Here is a 19315-nt window from a genome sequence, read left to right on the forward strand (position 1 = left end):
TAGCTTATCGAACATGTTCAGTTTATGTTGAACACAATTTTCAAATTTTACAATGTCAAAAAATCAATAAAGGATTTAACAAACTCGATTTTAGACTAATAAGAAAAAAAAAATAAATAAAATATCTTCGATAAGTTGTAGATTATCAGTTCGATTATTAATTATTAATTTTATAATATAGAAGATATTATTAAAACAAAAATATTACGGGTGTTTATTTTGGTGTATATGCGTATACACCCGTAATATTTTTGTTTTAATAATATCAGAAAAATCGCGCGCAAAATAATCTTCATAATTAAAACTAATATATATTTCACCGACTGTACTCTCGCAATATTATCTTTATTTCATTATTTCTAACATATATATATGTATATATATATATATATATATAATATTGTCCCTATCTACTAATGTTAGTTGACAGAAAATTTTTGGCGCCAGACTTTTTCTGAATTCAAATCTCTGGGATCTTCGCTAACTTCAAAGCGCATCACTCGTATATAACCTTTATAACCAACCGTGTATGTAGTCGGTTCTTTTTCTTGTTCCTCCGACGATTCAGTTTTGCAAAAATTTACCACAAATGTTTGCCACGCACGCATTAAAATCTCGCATTCTATTCGTATCCACGCAATCTTTTCTACTTTTCAGGTATGCGTATATGTGTGTGTGTACACGTTTCAGACGCGACTTGTCATCTTGTCAGCTTGTCATCCTGCGTACACCTGCGTGCTCGACACGATCTCTGAACGCTTACCATACCTGACAACTGTATTCGCAACGTCATTATTCATCGATCGATAAACTGTGTGATTGATTTTTTTTCTCACGATTTCTTCAGCGGAGACACTTTTACGATAATATTAGAGATTATCACGATTATTTCGTTTTAAACTCTCTGTAAATCGCGTTCGCTGGAACCTAACCTCACCAGTATCTTTCTTAGTCACGTTTTTTCTTTTTGTTACCGAGGATTTTTCTTATATAAGCCAATTTTTGTACTATTTATTTTTCCGAGCTAATTTATATGCGAAAAAATACATTGCTCAAGTAATAATCTTATAAAGCATTCACGTAATGTAAAAGTCAGTGAAATTTTGCTGGTGACAGTGAAAAAAAAAAATATAAATTCAGTTGGGTATTATATTCTGCGCGAAATTTCTTCCTTGATATTTCACGATGACGTCGTTTTATCAAAATGACAAGCTCTCAGATCTCGCCGAGAATTGTAACTGCAAGTAAGAATTAGTTAATTAATGATCCATCGCAATTATACACTGTCCAGAGTGATAGCATAAATTGTACACTGGGGTTACATATAATATCTTTCTTTTTCACATCATTTGCAAAATTTGATCAAGAATTTAACTTTTTATTTTTGATTTCTTTATATAAAATGTAATAAAATTATAAGTTTTATTTTTCTATAGGAAAAAAAAAAGATAATTTGCACAAAACTCAATATACAGTTTTAAATGTTCAGTGTTAACATATATGTCTTGGTTTGAGTAAAACTATCAACTATTAAATAGAAATTAATATTTAAGAATGATATAATTTTTGTAAATGTTAGTTTTCATTCTTGTTCAAAATCTTTGTGTTTCTTTCATAATGTATTTACAGAAATAAAATTCTGGAATCCAAAACTGTAGTGGTCAATATGTCTACCCACAAACGTGTAGAAAAGCGATACGATGATATAATAAAATCACAAAATGATGATAGATTATACAGAGGCTTAGAACTTGCTAATAAAATGAAAGTGCTTTTAATAAGTGATTCAACAACTGATAAGAGTGCTGTTGCACTAGATGTTAATATAGGTAATTTTAATCATATTATTTTACAATTAAATTACAATTAAAAATATTTTTTTATAAATTAATCTATGCATATATATATATATATTTAAAAATATTATATTGATAAAAATATATTATTTAAATATCTCAGACCAATGTAAAAATCTATCTTTGATAATAAAATCTATTTGTTAACTTTGTATTACAGGCTATATGTGTGATCCAGATGATCTGCCTGGATTAGCGCACTTTTGCGAACATATGTTATTTTTGGGAACAGAGAAATATCCTCAGCAGAATGATTACAATATGTATTTGTCGCAAAATGGTGGCGCGAGTAATGCAGCGACACATTTAGATCACACCACTTATTATTTTGATATAACTCCGGAAAAATTAGGAGGTGCATTAGATCGTTTCGCCCAATTTTTCTTGACGCCTCTTTTCACGGAGACTTTGACTGAATTGGAGCTGAATGCTATAAATTCAGAGCACGAGAAAAATTTGGCAAATGATAATTGGCGATTTGATCAATTGGATAAATCATCTGCAAGCCCTGATCACCCATTTTCGAAATTCGGCACGGGCAATAGAGAGACATTAGACGTAATACCAAAGCAAAAGGGCATCAATGTTAGAGATAGACTACTCGAGTTTCATAAAAAATATTATTCTGCAAATATTATGTCACTGTGCATTCTTGGCAAAGGTAAAATAATTTACATATAACATTTATTCATTATTAAAATAACTGGACATTTTACATTGTTTCACATATTTGAAAATTTGAGTTTTAGTGTGATATATGTGATATCTGAATAATGATGTATTTATCATAAATCTATTGATAATTTTTTTTGCAATTTATTTTTAATTATTTTATTAATTATTTATGTATGTTGTCATATTCTTCTCTTCCTATTCAAAAATTTTTCTTCATTAGTATTTGAACAAAAAAATATTAAAAAAATCTATTATTTTTCTAAAATCTAATATTTTTCTTTTAAGGAGATTATGTTTTGATATTTTGATATTTTTAACTAAATAAGATTGGTTTTTTTTTTTTAGAAAAAAATCTAAATACTTCAAGATAATTATTAATACGAACTAATAAATGCAAATATTTATCATAAATATATCAAATAGTATAAAATTTTTGTATCAATTTCTCTGATTAAAATTGGACTTTTCTTTTTGGACTTATTAATTTTCGTTATTTGTAACGTTTCTTATATGTTAACAATTTTATGTTTAGAGAGTTTAGATGAACTTGAAAACATGGTAGTAGATCTCTTTTGTGAGGTGCAAAACAAAGAAGTTGACGTTCCAATATGGCCTGAACATCCATTTAAGGATGAACACTTTCGCAATAAGTGGTACATTGTTCCAATAAAAGATCTGAGGAACCTAGACATTACATTTCCTTTGCCTGATTTGCAACAATATTATCGGTCCGCGGTAATATAACTTATTTTTCGTTTTATATATATATATCTTTAATATTATATTTATATAAAATTATATACACACGCACACGTTATATAAAAGTTATATAATGTTAGTTATATAATGTGTTAATAATTTTCATGATAAATTCTCAAATGAATTTAAAAGTGAATTTAAAGTTTATTTTTTAAATAAAAATATTGAAGTTTTTAATTTTTCTAAGCTTATAAGCTAAATAAGATAAAAAAGAAAAGTGATATTGTTTAATTTTTTTAAAATAGACTTTATATTTGACGAAATTTTAATTTGAAGATTATATATATATATATATATATATATATATATATGATATATATGTGTGTGTGTGTGTGTGTGTGTGTGGTGTGTGTGTGTGTGTGTGTGTGTGTGTGTGTGTGTGTGTGTGTGTGTGTGAACATGTTAGAAATATTTATCTGTATTAATCTATATATATATATATATATAACATGTGTGTAATGATAAATAAATAATGATGATAAATTATCTATTTCAAAATTTTGATTAAAAAGAAATTGACTTTACAAATTCTATCTCATAGAATCTATCATCATAATTATGGTTGCGAATTGGAATACTTAAAAAATTCTTAATAATTATTGATATTACACATGCATATAATTTTATACACGATATATTTTTGACATTCATATCCTATTACTCACTTTTATTGATATAGCCTGCACATTATATTTCTCATCTACTCGGACATGAAGGAGAAGGCTCATTATTATCAGCTTTGAAAGCCAAAGGTTGGTGTAACTCCTTGGTATCTGGAAAACGCTCAGGCGCCAGAGGATTCAATTTTTTCAGTGTTGTTGTCGATCTAACTGAAGAAGGAATTAAGCATGTCGACGATATTATTACACTGATATTTCAGTATATCAGTATGCTTAAGAAAAAGAGCCCAATTGAATGGATCTACAATGTAATTAATGAAATGAAATATAATCTAAGTAGCAAGTATTTAGTAAATACAGCCTGCAAAAAATTATTCATAAAAGGAACGATATAGAACAAATTTTTTCAATTGGTTACATAATTTTTCAAAAAAAATGTTTTATTAATTAAAACAAAATTTTTAATATACATTTATAAATGATGCGTAACAGTTATATGAAACAAAAAATTTTAACACTATATAAAAAATTGATTTATATGAAAAAATTACAAATCCATTTAAAAAAAAAACTTTAAAATCTTGGTAACTATTGTTCTGAAAAACATGCTTATCACAATTATGATATTTATTCCTTTTTTTTAACAAATTTTTTTTTTTTCAAATATTTTCATAAAATCAACATTTTAGAATATTTATAATTATATGTATTTTTTGTTTTTTTCATGAAAAATCATACTCTCGTTTGCCTATTGTACTGTAATATTTGCACATTTTATATTTTAATTCCACACATTATACTTCAATTATTAAATATCAGAGTAACATGATTTTGTATTTGCAGGAATATAGAGATATTGCGAATATGAATTTTCGTTTCAAGGAAAAGTCTTCACCTCGTAATTACGTGAATTCTATAGTACAAATGCTGCAGGAGTATCCTATGAATGAAGTTTTGTGCGCGGAACGTACTTTTCCTGAATGGCGACCAGACATTATCAATGAAATAATGGAGTACTTGACGCCGCAAAAAATCAGAGTTCACATAGTCGGAAAAGTGTACGAAAATATAGCTAACGAAACCGAAAGCTGGTATAACATTAAATTTAAAAAAGAGAAGATACCAACAGACATAATTAACATGTGGGAGAATGTTAGCGATAATTCGGATTTACAATTACCTCCCAAGAACGAATTTATAGCGACGAAGTTTGATATCAAGCCTGAAGCAAACGTAATTAAAATTGTCACTTTTCGTAATATTAATTCTTGAGCACTCTGATGATATTTAATGTAAAATTTTCATGAAATGACTTTTCATAGATTCTGTTATCATAAAATTTATTATAAAATTTAGTATTGATATAAGAGAATTAAGGCAATTATTTAATTGATACTGTCTTTCTTTTATATATATATACATAGACTTTGACATTCCAAATAATAATTGAAAAGGTTATACATTTCATATTAATATTATAAGGTTCCAAAATAGTGCTTATGAATTAATTTGATCAGATATTTGTTTTATATTTGTATATCATTAAATGCATTTAGCTGCTAAATTTTATAGGTAGAAAAATTTCCTACAATCATAGAGGATACATCGTTTATAAGACTTTGGTATAAAAAAGATGATGAATTTCTCGTACCGAGAGCTAGGATGATCTTCGATTTCGTCAGGTATGTGATAAGTTATCAAATGTATAATTGTACATAATGTGATGACTTTTTTTAAATCTTGTAGTCCATTCGCATATTTGGATCCTATTAGTTGCAATTTAAGTTATATGTTTGTCCAATTATTTCGTGACTCTCTCAATGAATATGCATATGCTGCGGATTTAGCTGGTTTACAATGGGAACTTAGTAATAGCAAATATGGAATAACAGTAAGTACATTTATGATAACAACAGTAATATTATTGTAAAATACTGTGTAATCTTATTCTGTGTCTGAACATATAATAATATCTATCAAATCTCGTCTATCATTGGAAATTATTTGTACTCAAAAGATCAATTATATTTTAGCTTGCTATAGGTGGTTACGATGATAAGCAACGCGTATTGTTAGAAAAAATCATGGACAGAATGATAAACTTTAAGATTGATTCAAAAAGATTCGATATTCTAAAGGAAAGTGTATGTATAAATTTGTAGTATGTTCTTAAAATTAAACTGCAGCATATTTATATAGAATGGCTTACAGTATATCAGGAACTTGAAAAATTTCGTGGCTGAACAACCATATCAACACGCAGTCTATTATCTCGCAGTTTTGTTAGCAGAGCAAGTCTGGGTCAAGGATGAATTATTGGAAGCAACTGCTTGTAAGTTTGTATTTAATAAAAGAGAGAAAACTCATAAAATGTTTTTATAAAAAATAATTCTCTTTTCTTTTCAAAAATTTCATTAAAACTTATTGTATTACAGCATTATTGTAATACAGCACTTTTATAATTAAATATTTAAGTTCTTATATATAGATTTTATAACGATTAAATAATATGTATTTAAACTTTATATGTATATTATATGTATTATGTATGTATATGTACATATACATAAATATGTATATATATATATATATATATATATATATATATATATATATATATTTTCGTTTTTCTTTTTTATGATGTATTTATATGAAAAATATATGTTTCAAACTTTTTACATTAAAATCTTTATGTTAATGTTACACAGATCTAACTGTGGATAGACTCCAACAGTTTATACCACAACTTCTCAGTAAAGTGCACGTAGAATGTTTAATACATGGTAATGTGACTGTAACAGAGGCTACAGATACAGTTAGATTAATCGAATCCAAATTGATAAATTCAGTGCCTCAAATAACGCCATTATTGCATAAACAACTAATATTGCATCGTGAAATTAGACTAGAAGATGGTAAGCATAGAATATAATTTAAATTTCATTTATAATAATAATTTAAAAATTAATATCCTTAAAGACAAAGAAAAAAGAGCAGAGAAAATATTAATTTATTAAAAGACAATATTAACATAAACAATTTTATTGGTTATATTTTTCTTATGGTTTTTTATTAATAAAAATTATTAAATGATAAAAAATATAAAAAATTTAAAAAAAACCAATTTATATTTTAATCCATGTGAAAAACAGAAAAAATAATTTTAATTTTATTTATTTCTACAAAATCATTTTATTCACAATATAATTTTTGTTCTAGAAATAAGAATTGTTGTTATTAACTGCTAATAATATTACTTATATATATCATTTATTTTTAATATTATGTAATGTTATATGTTTATTATAGGTTGCCATTTTTTATTTGAAGCAGAAAATAAATTGCATAAAAGTTCATGTACAGAGGTGTACTATCAAACTGGTTTGCAATCGACAGAATCAAATATGTTCTTAGAGCTCTTAGCACAAATTATTTCAGAACCTTGTTTCAATATTTTAAGAACTAAGGAACAATTGGGCTACATTGTATTTAGCGGTGTGCGTAGAACAAATGGAGCGCAAGGTTTGCGAGTCATAGTTCAAAGTGATAAACATCCACAATATGTTGAAAAACGAATCGATTTATTTATGGATTCTATGTTGGTGAGTATAATAATACTTACATGAAATTAGATAATAATAATATGTTACAGAAATTACATTATGTTACAGAATTTTTCTCTTATGAACTAGAGGAAAAACTTAGAAGAAATTTTGTCTTTGTTGAAATATTATTTATATTATTATTATGTTATTATAATTATATTATAGGATCACATATCTACAATGTCAGAAGAGCAATTTGAAAAATATAAAAAAGCCTTGGCTACATTACGTCTTGAGAAACCAAAAATGTTGAGTTCTCTATGCGCTATATTCTGGAACGAGATTTCAAGTCAACAATACAACTTTGATCGAGCAAATATCGAAGTAGCTTATTTAAAAACTATAACGCGGCAGCAAATACTTAATTTTTATAAGGTTCCACATCTTTTATTATCTCATTTTATATGCAGAATATATAGAGAAAAAAATTAAAGAATTAAAAAATTGATGTTTCATAATTTTTTAGGAAATTATATATAGTGAAGCACGACATAAATTGTCAATATACGTGATATCTACGCTAACAAATGACACAGCAATTGAAGAAAAAATATCTGATTCAAATAACAAAATTAAAAAAATCGTTGATATACCAGCCAATCAAGAAGTTAAGAAAATTGACGATATTTTATCCTTTAAAAATAGTCAATCTCTATATCCTCTATTAAAACCATTCAAGGAATTTCCCAGAAAGGGCGTACGTTCTTCTAAATTATAAATAAATGATAAATATAAGATAATTTTAATACAAATTAAATAGATGAATTTGTTTAATGCATAATACTTTTAATTATTTATATTGATTGAGAAACAAATCAAGGCAGGTTTTAATCAAATTAATAAAAGTTATTAGTGCATAGTAATATTTATATCTTTAATTTGCTGAATTTATGTATAATTACATTTATATATAAATCATAATGCTAATCATAATATAAATACTTATGTATGTAAATACAATTTATTATTGAAAATTTATCTTTCATTAAAGGATTAATTATGTCATTGAGATTTTGTAGATTAAATACATGTAATGAAAACATCATAAAAAATTGCGCCATAAAATTTAAAAAACTTTTACCTCTTGTTTGATGGTTGCAGATTCTCATTTTGAATATCTAAAGTAAAAAAAAAATAAATATTAAAAATTTCTCCTTCAATAATGTGCATGACTTATGGTTTACTTTATATAACTAAAATATCAAAATTTAATTAAATTAATAAATCAATTATTGATACATAATATTTATGTTCTAGCTTACTGAATATATATATATATATATATATATATATATATATATATATATATATATATATATATGTAAATACAATTTATTATTGGAAATTACTCTTTTATTGTTCAATTTTAATAAACATTGAGATTTTGTGGATTAAATTCATGTAACGAAAATATGATCAAAAATTTTGCTGCACCACAAAATTTAATATATCAACCATAATTGTTTTTGATTGCGGATTATCATTTTGAATATCTAAAGACAACATAAGAAAAAATAAATATTAACAATGATTTTCTTCTTCAATAATATGTTACTTTTTTTACTCTATTCTATAACTTCTATATAACAGATTTATTTTGTATAACTAAAATATTCAAATTTTGGAAATTATTAGATGCAATGTTAATGAACTAAAGAATTTTAGAATGCTTTGAGTATAGATCTTGAACTTTGTTGTAAAAAATATTTTCAAAGGTTCAGAGAGTTTTGGTGATTTTTAGAGTAAAAATCAAAAGTCACACATATTTATCATCAAAAATTATTAGATTAAAATTCGTTGTTATGCTACAAAATTTACAAATATTCATAATTAATAAGCATAATTTAATATAAAATTGAGTCTAAATTAAATAAAATATATTTGGAATCATATTTTTTCTTCTGGATTTTTTTATATTTTTTGATAGAAAACATCAGGCAATAGATACAAATTTGGACATTTGGAACATTTGGAAGTTATTTAAATATGAAGAAAACATGTAGCATACAATTAATGAAATTGAATATTTATTCATAAATTACAGAAAAATTATTAGATAGCTGTAATCATATATAAAATATTCATCTTTTGAAATATTCAGCAAAAACAAATTAAGTGCAAAATAAAACATTTTGTCGATCACTTATTTAATATAATTATATTTTGTGTGTGTGTGTGTGTGTGTGTGTATGCACGCGCGCGCACATGGCGTGTGTGTGTGTGAATATATATTTGAAAAATATCTTTCACAATAGCAAGTTCAAGATTTGACTTATCTCTAATAATTAATATTACATTAGTAATAAGTTAATAAGTTAATATAAGTAAATAAATCTCTTGTATCTAAATTTTTTGCTTTATTCATATATTTATTTACATCTATTTACATAATTATATTATATTAATCAATGCCATAAAAATTATACTTGACAATAGTAATATGCACATTATTGTCAAGTTTAAATAAGAATTGTAGAAAAATGGGCATTGATATAATAGTGCAATAATATTATCAGTATTAAAAATTTTTGTTTTCTCACACAAGGTATATTTACTCAAATCTTGTAAAAAATTTAGTATATTTTTTGTATTATAATAAAATAGTTTTTTAGATTCCTCTCGTTGGAGATGCTCTTACATATTATGAATGAATCAATTTTAATCGTCCTTTTTTAGTCCTTTTAGTACTCGCGAATTGTTCAGTTTCAAGATCTATAAAAATATATCTACATTAATATCAGCTCGATAAAAAAAAAAGATAATTTAGAAAAGTAATATCTCTATGTTTATATAGAGTATTCGGAGTCGATCGTATTACTCGTCGTGTGCAGGTAGAACAGGTAAAATTAAGAAAAGTCCTTTATCAATTTGTGACTTTCGCAATAATTATCGAGAAATTAATTAAGAATCGGCCGGCGTATTAGAGCGCAATAAAAGAACAACCGATTGAGGCACCGTGTAGTGCGACTCCGAACATCCTGTATATTTCATTATATATATTGATATTTGTATATTGATTAGGATGTTATATGTAATAATTAGCAACAACTGATTTACCTGAACTTCTTCGTTTGCGCTTATTGTGATCAATTTTTATTTTTGAAGCTGTATTTTGAAGCTCATTTGTTAGTTTATTATTTATGTTTGGCGATTCCGACTCGAAAGAAATATCATAAGAATTTGATATGTCTGATTTCAAACAATGTGACAATTTTTCTCGTACAGTAATAGTGCTGATTTCTTTAATATTCACTGAAAAATGAAATAAAATCAGTTATAAGAATTTCTCGAATATTTCACTAAAAATATTATATACAAAAATGATTTAATTTTTAAATTATTTATCCTATTGTATTATTAACAAGAAAAATTTATAATTTTGTTTGATTAAATGTACAAAATATAACATTTTCATCAAAAAAAGGGAAAAAAAAATATTCACCTGTCTTGTAAGGTCTTCGTTGTTTACCAGTAGCAAAAATGCAAGATACAGTACCCACTTTTCTACGCACAATTCTGTATTTATTTTCTCCAAATTTTATTGTTTTTTCTTTTAATGATAGCAATTGACCTTGCAGATTGCACTGTAAGACCTACAAAATAATTTATAAATTAATACTTTAATTAATCTAAAAAAATATTTACTTCAAGACTATTATTTTATTTTTTTATAACTTAGTGCTTCAGGAGACAAATTAAAATTTATTGTACAATTACATGTTAATTAATAACTAATTTTTTCCTAATTATTCGAATTTGTTTTTTCTATATTAGCAGAAAATTAATATTAAAATTAAAGATGGTAACTACATTGTGACTGCTTGTACAATTTGTTAAAATACTAGCATTCCCATCCTTTAAGGATTGATTTTAAGATTAAATTGGTTATTTACATTATTTGGAACATTCAAAATAAAAGCTTCGTCATCTTCACAAATATCTGCCAGCATAAAACTCGCTGGTATTGTTTCTGCAAGTAATTTTTCGTCCTCGACTAATTGCTGTAACTAAGAAAATAATAATCAAATAACATTCGTCAAACAATATTCATTTAAAAAAGAAAATTAAAAAAAAGAGAATTACATTATATGGTCTATGACTGGAGATATTAAGCTGCACATTTGAATGATTTGTCGATACTTGTTTGTTTTGTTCATGACTAGGCTTACACCAAGCTCCAAGTTCGCTAGTACAATCGTTCATTCTGTCTTCGCTTTGATTGCTTTTATCACAAAAATTCTCTTTATCTAATAAAGATTTATTTTTTGAAAATTGATTTATAGATTCTTCATTAATGCACGAAATATTATTTTCAGAAACCCTCAACTGAAAACTTTCTTCTTCTATAAAATTTTCATTCTGATTATCATCATTGTTATACATTGTATATACATTTTCACAATATTGTATTTCCTTTAATGAACTTTTGCTTGCAGTAGATTTAGATAAATTGTTATTTTCATATGTACAGTTTGTTAGTAATACAGTTTTATCTTCTTTTTTTCTTATCTCTTTTTTTATGTTTGGTGAATCTTCTTTTTCTTTTGTAGGAACTGGTGTGGCTTCTTTGCTGCATATACTATCTTTGTTATGTAAAATATCTGTGTCAATCTTTTCACAATTAATTTCATCATTCTCCAACATATCTTTTGTATCAGAATCATGAGAATCATCAGAATTTGTATGAGAATCATCAAACTTTTTCGATGTTTTATTGGTTATATATTCATCATTACTCAGACTGGAATCACTGTTGACAACTAAATTTAATTTTGCCTGCTGTTGAAGCCGCTTTTTAGTTTCAGGTGATATGTAATTTGCATTATCTTCTTCATTGTCAGTTTCCAATGTTGTCATCAATACATTGTTGTCAAGTTCTTCCACTTTTGACATTTCTTTTTGGGAATTAATATCATTTTTTTCAATATTGATATTATTATCTTGTTTGTTTATTATAGTATACTTTTTATTGATAATTTCACTATAGGTAATTTTAGGTAAAAATTGCTGTTTTTCAATATTACAGGAGTCTTTTAATTTCACAGAATGCTTCTCATCTTGATGATTAATTGAATAAATTTCTGTGTCTTTATCTATTTGGTTTGATTGGAAGAAATCTGTTATTTCTTCTTCAAAAGATTCCTCTTTTTTACTATCTTGTTCCTTTAAAATATTATCGCAAGATTTTGAATGTACATCTTTTACCCGATCCACCTTAGAAAATAACGATCGCTCCTCATGAATATCGGACAAATCTTCTGGTTCTGTAGAATGCGTTTTTTTATAAGAATCAGTAGATTGATTTAATAAATCATTCTTATCTTCGTGATTTATCAGATAAATTTCTCCATCTTTATCAATCTCATTTAATTGAAGAGAATTTGTTATTTTTCCATCAGAGGATTCTTCTTCTCTACTATTTCGTTCTTCTAAAATATTATCGCAAGATTTTGAATGTACGTCCTTTACCTGATCCTCCTTAGGAAATAATGATCGCTGTTTATGATTATCGGATGAGTCTTCTGATTCCATAGAATGCATGTTTTTATAAGAAACAATAGATTGATTCAATAACCCATTCTTATCTTCCTGATTTATCAGACAAATTTCTGCATCCTTATCAATTTCATTTAATTGAAGAAAATTTCTTACTTTTCTATCAGAGGACTCTTCTTCTCTACTATCTTCTTCTTCTAAAATATTATCACAAGATTTGGAATGCACATTTTTTGCATCATTTTTCTTAAGAGCTAATGATTGCTGTTTTTGAATACTTTTTTCTGCTTTCACAAATTTTGTTTTATTTTCCTGATTCGTTAAAGAAATTTTTTGATTTTTAATTTTCTTATTAATTAGATTTGATCGGGAAGAATTTTTCTCTTTTTCATTATTTTGTTTCTCTAAAATATTATCATTATTTGCATCCTTAGAATTTTCTGAAGCAATTGTTTCAACTTTAGCAATGTTTTTTATATTAATACATTTTTTAGATGAACGAGTATTACATGTTGGCGATAATCTTCTTTTTGGTGTGCTTGATTTTATATTTTTGATATTGTTCTCCTCCTTGCTGTTAATCTTCCTTTTAAAATCTTCATAATCTTTTTCAGTAAAATACCTTTCAGGATCATCACCTGAATGTTTGTTCTGTTGTATCGAAGAATTATATATAATATCATAATCGGTATCAGATAGATTGCCAGAGTTATCAGTATCAGTATCCTCAATCATATTCCGTATAACATCAGTCTTTAATTTTACATACTGTTTGTAATCTTTCACACCACAATATTTTTTTATTTTGGCGTTGAGTGCTTTTGTTCTTCTTCGTATTTTTGGCGATGATGTAAATTTATGTATCAATGAATTGTCAATCATTCTATCTTTGACATAATTGTCCGTAATAATCCAACCAATAGTCTCGTGAGAAGACATAATGCTTTATTTTATATCTAAAATAAATATAAAGAAAATATTAAAGAAAAACTTGTTCCGTGGCGAATAATTTGATTGTGATGGAATGGCCACATGGTCATAATACAAACAATACAATAGCCTCGCTAGAAAGACGTTAGTAAGCATATTCTTTACAGTGAATATGAGCTTTTTGGAAATAATTGATTAATTAAATAAAAGTTTTTAGATAAAAGCTTATTTTTTCCATAAAAAATAAGAAAAATCAAAAAAATTAGGATATTAGGATATGAGATATGAGATGGGATAATAGAATTAAATAACTGTAATCAATTGATATTGTTTTTGTATAAATGCGTTCCATTTGATATTATGCTTCACTTTAAAATGTAAATTTTTTTTTGTTCATACTGGTCCATTTCAAAATGTAAACATCTTATAATTTTAATGATTTTCAGTGTTTTATTGGTCATAGTACTGAACCAAAATATATAATATACGTAACAAAAATTTTTAGTACTGGCAGGGAATTTCGGAATAAAGCTCCAATTATAGTGATCCAAACCACGAGGCTCCAGATCCTAATCGGACCAATCACAGCAACCACTGCTTAGGGATTTTCACTAGACCAAAGCGATTTACCAATCAGAGAAAGTGGCAGCATTTTCGACGCTCTTCGCGATAGATATCGAATCAATCGTTATGGAAAAATTATATTCAAATCGAATACTGCTTTGTATTTCTCATTCTCGCGATCATTATTATTGATTAAAAGTGAATCTCGTGCGCGAAAAATGCGCGAGTGCCTTTTAAACTGTCAAATGGCGTATTCGTCGTAATTTATCAAATGTCAAATTTAAAATACGATTATAATCGTTATAATTTCATGATTTCGGCAAATCTACTTCTTCTTGGAGTTTTGTAAAGTTGATCAAAAACGTTTTGCGCTTCTTTGACGCAATTATTTTCCCGCTGAAGTAATTAATAACAAGAGGAACTGCTGGATGATCATCTACGTATGTATTGTTATTTTATAATTAATTATATCAATTTTTTTTTAAATTAATACATTCACATACACACACCTTTGTCGATAGTATGAGAATTGATAGATTTCAAATGGCAGCGATTTTACAAAATGTCAACGCGACGATTGTGTTCGAATCGCTATGTATTCTGCTTTCGCAATTTTCTTGTTGAGAAATAAATTTTATATAATTTTATGCTAAAGATTATTGTGAATATCTCTTTAAAGTGTCGGATGCTCGTTAAAACACATTAAATGTCATATACAATTGATATGTAGAACAATCTACAGATAAAATATCAGGTAAGAAATGTGTCTTCGACGAAGGGAAAAAAATAGGAAAAAAATTTTACCTGTGCTTAATTTATTTTCTTCAATAATATAAAATTGCGTTAATACGAGATGCATATGTTACAATATTTCACAATGCAACACGTCTTCGGCATGATTTTGTGGGTACGATTATGGGAAACGATTCAGTTTGAGTTGTGTTGCTTTCATTTAAACGCGCAATCCTGTACGAATCGTGCTTTGGTCTGTAAACAGTGGCGGATTTTGCAGGAAACTTTGAAAAAAAAGTTTGGTTTATAGATATATAAAGACCATTCCTTATTTTAACAACACGAATACATACAAGAGTTATTTAAATAAAAAAACTACGTTTCAAAAATAATGGCAATAAACACTCGTAAAAAAATCAATTTAAATTATTATTTTCAACGATCGGAGAATATTCAAGCTTGTATTGTGATGTTAATACGTTATAAAATGGACCTGCATACGCCACTATTTGCAATTATCGACTGTTGAATGTAGAATCAATTAGATTTTATTATTTCAACAGAAACTCGATTTCGTATTATTCTTCCGATTGAGAAAACAATCGCGCATTGTTCTGTTATTCGAATATACGGTGTAAATTACCTGGTATAAATAGAGAATACGAGAATTATATATATTACAAAAATATACAGCGTCGCGAAATGAACGCCAATTACATTGAATCGTCTTAACACCTACAATTTCTTACCTCTACACTAATTACATAAATACATCTTATATACATCCTTCATGTATGATTCGTGTTAATTGATAGAAACGATTGCATACATATGTGTGAGAACTCATTATCTTGAAATAAAAACAAAAATTATATATATATATATATATATATATATATATATATATATATATATATATATATATCTAATCGGCGGACACAGTATCATTTTTTTATCTCAAACTGCCAAAATTACATTTATGCACATTTATTTATATATCGTTCGTATCCAGTAATATTTTTTAAGCAAGGGTAACTGAATGGTTGAGATTATAAAAATCATACGGTTTAACCAAAAAGCATTACAATCATCAAATTAATCAGCATAATTTCGTTTACACCAGGCTTCTACACACAACTGAACTTGACACCTGAAAATTTAACAGCGATATAAGTTGTGAAATGAAGATATCCTTCCGAGATGCTAGATTATATTGCAATCGCATTATAATAGTTGACTTTTACGTTTTTTTTACAATCATATAAAATTTTCATATTGATAAATATTTAAAAATATGAATTTTTTAAAGACGTTCTTTAATTATTTTAAATATTAAAAATATGAATTTTTTTTAAACATTAATTATTTTTAAATAAAGATGCATTTATCGTATCGTTCTCGGAATCGATATACGCTCAATGATTATATATTCTACAATGTTTATACTGTTGTTATATTATATGATTATACATACTACAATGTTTAAATAGAGTTAAATGTATGTACCGTCGTCACTGGAGTAACAATTATGGCAGTGGAGCTTATGATTTCGGACGCGCACGTCCGTACCCATTAATCCATCACCGAGACGTACGTGGCATACACAACATTTGAAGCACTCCATATGATAAAACAATCGTAAACTTTCGATTATCATTGCGGCGCCACGACCTAGGGAAAGGATATCATATTAATAAGTAAATATAATGGTGAAGGAAGAAAAAATTCGAGAGAATTTATATATACCTAGTTCCTCTCCACAATGAGAACACTTTTTCTTCCCGCTCACGCTTAGCATTTTTTCTTGATTCCCATTGTTACTCGTGATTGGGGAATTATGTGTTTTTTGAGATTGTAACGTGTACTGTGGCGATTGATGTTGTACAGTCGTCAAGTGCTCTTGAGTGTGAACTTGTTCTGATCTGAAAGCATAAAAAAAAATTCTGTTATAAAGCGTAATAAAAGCAAGATTTTGGAAAAAAATATATAATATGTCATAAATAAGAAAATGCTATTCTTTATTTATTATAAAAATATTATTTTAATAATAAAAAATGGTATTCTTATTTTTGATAGATTTTTATAATTAAAATGTGTGATCTTTTTGTTTGTAAATCACCAATAATTAAACGTACCTTTTTCTTGTTGAAAGAGGTTTCTCTTGCGTCTTATTTTGTACTCTTTGAGTTAGAGTTTGTATGATAGAATCAGGTAGCGGTTTGCTATCCGTTCGAGTTGGAGCATTATATAGTATGGAGGTGCCAGTTACGTGCGGTTGAGATTTCCGCGCCGGCGATCGTTGATTTCTCTCATTAATCCTCCTTTGTTCTGCTTCCTACCGAGTGAAAATACAGTTAGAATAATACATAACTAATCATTTATATTTATCTATATCTCATTGTATACTATACACTATTAAATATGCATTCAATTTTGTCGGAAATTACAGAAATTTAATACAGAAAAAAAAATTTGTTAAGCATGTTCAGGAAAAATTGAATTTTAAAATAGGTTCTCAAAAAAAAAAAAAAAAATTAATTATTTCTTAAGTTTCTGCATTTGAAAATTATTGGAAAGCTAAATACAAAGTTATATAAAAAAAATTGATCTCTTTGCAATTAACTACAAAAATTTTTTGATACGTACTTGAATGAGCCAATGTTGATAATTTACATCATAAGCGCCTCTCGGTACGTCACTTTTCCTCCGTTGAACCCATTGATCACCTTGGACAATTCGTGGTCGCGGTACTGCGCTTAACGCCTGTAAGGTTTGCCTGGACATTTGCTGACCAGCATGATTCGCGAGCATCGTTGTCGATGCGTTCTCTCGAATCGATGCATCTACTTGTTGGGGGATCGAGTCCGCGGACGGTATACGGCTGTTTCTTCATTCGCAATTAAATAAAAAAATTTAATAATTTCGATCATATTATTTCATGACGTGGAGAAACTTAGAGTAGCGCGAAAGCATTTACAGTACATTTGTATTTACCTGATGGTAACGTCTCTTTGTCTTTGATCTAATATACGTGGTTTAGTAAGCGGAATCGGCGGCGGCGGTGGTGGTCTCCTTCTTGGCAGGTCTTGAAACTGTAAATTTGGCATCGAAGATCTATAATTCATTGTAGGCGTATGATATTTATATTGTTGCGTATTCTTAATAGAATTCTGCGCAACGTCTTGCAAGGATTTCCATTGTTCCTGTAACTGTTCCGCTAATCTAAGTTGTTTTTGCTCATGATAAGCCAAATTATTTCGTTGCCTTTTTAATTCTTCCTGCTCCAATTGCAGAAGCTCCCTTTCTACTCGCAGCACTTCCTAAAGAGATAATACACAATATCTTTTTATAATTGTATTTTACATCCTTATTTATCTATATATATATAATCTATCTAAAATGTTAGACACAGAAATTTTGAACTTTGTCATAACTCTCTTTTTTTAAATTTAAGCAATTGTTATTGAAAATAACAGAAATTTAAATAAATCTATATATAAATATTTTTTAAATTCGTAATTAAATACATATATTTTGTTTAAAATTCTCACTTGTTGCTTTCAATTCTATAGAAATTAAATAAAATATATATAATATCAATAAATATAATAACAAAATAAAATATCTTGATATGATTAATCTGACATATATGATTAATCTTTGGTATAAAATACTATAATGCAAATAAGAAGATCGAATCAAACTAATTTCAGATTAGTCGAAATGCTCGAAAGATACTTAAAAGAGATAGCAATGAGAGATAAATAGGATTTTGATATAGATATTTATGTAAAAGTTCAATGCAAACAAGCACTTAAAAAATTACAATTATTGCCTTACCCCGGAAGGGAATTCATCTTCGTTGTTGCGCAACCCAGCACCGACCAATGCTTTGTTCTGTGAATAATTAGCAACAATCCCTCCATCAATATTTACACTACGTTATATACTTAATTTGCACCGTCTACTATTCAATCGAATCCTTCGGGCAATGTTGCAAATAAGAAACGTGATTTCTGCGATGATTTTCATAAATAAAAGAAATAGCAAAAACAAAAACAAAGACCAAAAACAACAT

At 26.9% G+C, this 19315-nt stretch overlaps 3 protein-coding genes across 15 annotated transcripts in view; 1 reads left to right on the forward strand and 2 right to left on the reverse strand.

The window, feature by feature from the left end:
* Positions 1-505: 505 nt before the first annotated feature.
* LOC126849771 (insulin-degrading enzyme) lies at positions 506-8789 on the forward strand. 3 transcript variants are annotated; one of them, XM_050591994.1, is made up of 14 exons: positions 506-657; positions 1630-1829; positions 2017-2517; positions 3064-3266; positions 3970-4218; positions 4754-5143; positions 5483-5592; positions 5657-5801; positions 5944-6054; positions 6122-6242; positions 6619-6825; positions 7220-7512; positions 7681-7890; positions 7982-8789. In XM_050591994.1, exons 1-14 carry the CDS (start codon positions 590-592, stop codon positions 8231-8233), a joined length of 3060 nt encoding a protein of 1019 aa, XP_050447951.1. In that variant the 5' UTR covers positions 506-589; the 3' UTR covers positions 8234-8789. The 3 variants fall into 3 exon arrangements, with proteins under 3 accessions (XP_050447951.1, XP_050447960.1, XP_050447969.1); XM_050592003.1 differs by lacking the exon at positions 506-657 and adding an exon at positions 684-1244; XM_050592012.1 differs by lacking the exon at positions 506-657 and adding an exon at positions 701-813.
* Positions 8790-9852: 1063 nt separating this feature from the next.
* Positions 9853-14411, reverse strand: LOC126849786 (uncharacterized protein PF3D7_0207100-like). Of its 4 annotated transcripts, none has more exons than XM_050592035.1 (6): positions 14341-14411; positions 11599-13967; positions 11409-11522; positions 10958-11108; positions 10573-10767; positions 9853-10227 (listed from the first exon to the last, which is right to left on the reverse strand). In XM_050592035.1, exons 2-6 carry the CDS (start codon positions 13948-13950, stop codon positions 10157-10159), a joined length of 2883 nt encoding a protein of 960 aa, XP_050447992.1. In that variant the 5' UTR covers positions 13951-13967; positions 14341-14411; the 3' UTR covers positions 9853-10156. The 4 variants fall into 4 exon arrangements, with proteins under 4 accessions (XP_050447992.1, XP_050448000.1, XP_050448005.1 ...); XM_050592043.1 differs by lacking the exon at positions 14341-14411 and adding an exon at positions 14061-14330; XM_050592048.1 differs by lacking the exon at positions 14341-14411 and adding an exon at positions 14254-14317.
* A 516-nt stretch (positions 14412-14927) lies between these two features.
* The window catches only part of LOC126849364 (uncharacterized protein DDB_G0284459), a 62537-nt gene continuing 58149 nt past the window's right edge, over positions 14928-19315 (reverse strand). For 7 of the 8 annotated variants that reach the window (XM_050591148.1, XM_050591180.1, XM_050591171.1 and 4 more), the window contains 7 exons: positions 19078-19134; positions 18232-18557; positions 17884-18124; positions 17373-17572; positions 16984-17159; positions 16744-16908; positions 14928-16387 (listed from right to left, as the gene is read on the reverse strand). In XM_050591148.1, the coding sequence (XP_050447105.1) occupies positions 16365-16387; positions 16744-16908; positions 16984-17159; positions 17373-17572; positions 17884-18124; positions 18232-18557; positions 19078-19134 (1188 nt within the window). In that variant the 3' untranslated portion in view covers positions 14928-16364. The remainder of the gene's footprint in view (positions 16388-16743; positions 16909-16983; positions 17160-17372; positions 17573-17883; positions 18125-18231; positions 18558-19077; positions 19135-19315) is intronic. The other variant, XM_050591154.1, reaches the window with a different exon arrangement.

This window comes from Cataglyphis hispanica, chromosome 1 (assembly GCF_021464435.1).
Source record: "Cataglyphis hispanica isolate Lineage 1 chromosome 1, ULB_Chis1_1.0, whole genome shotgun sequence".
Taxonomy (NCBI): Eukaryota; Metazoa; Arthropoda; class Insecta; order Hymenoptera; family Formicidae; genus Cataglyphis; species Cataglyphis hispanica.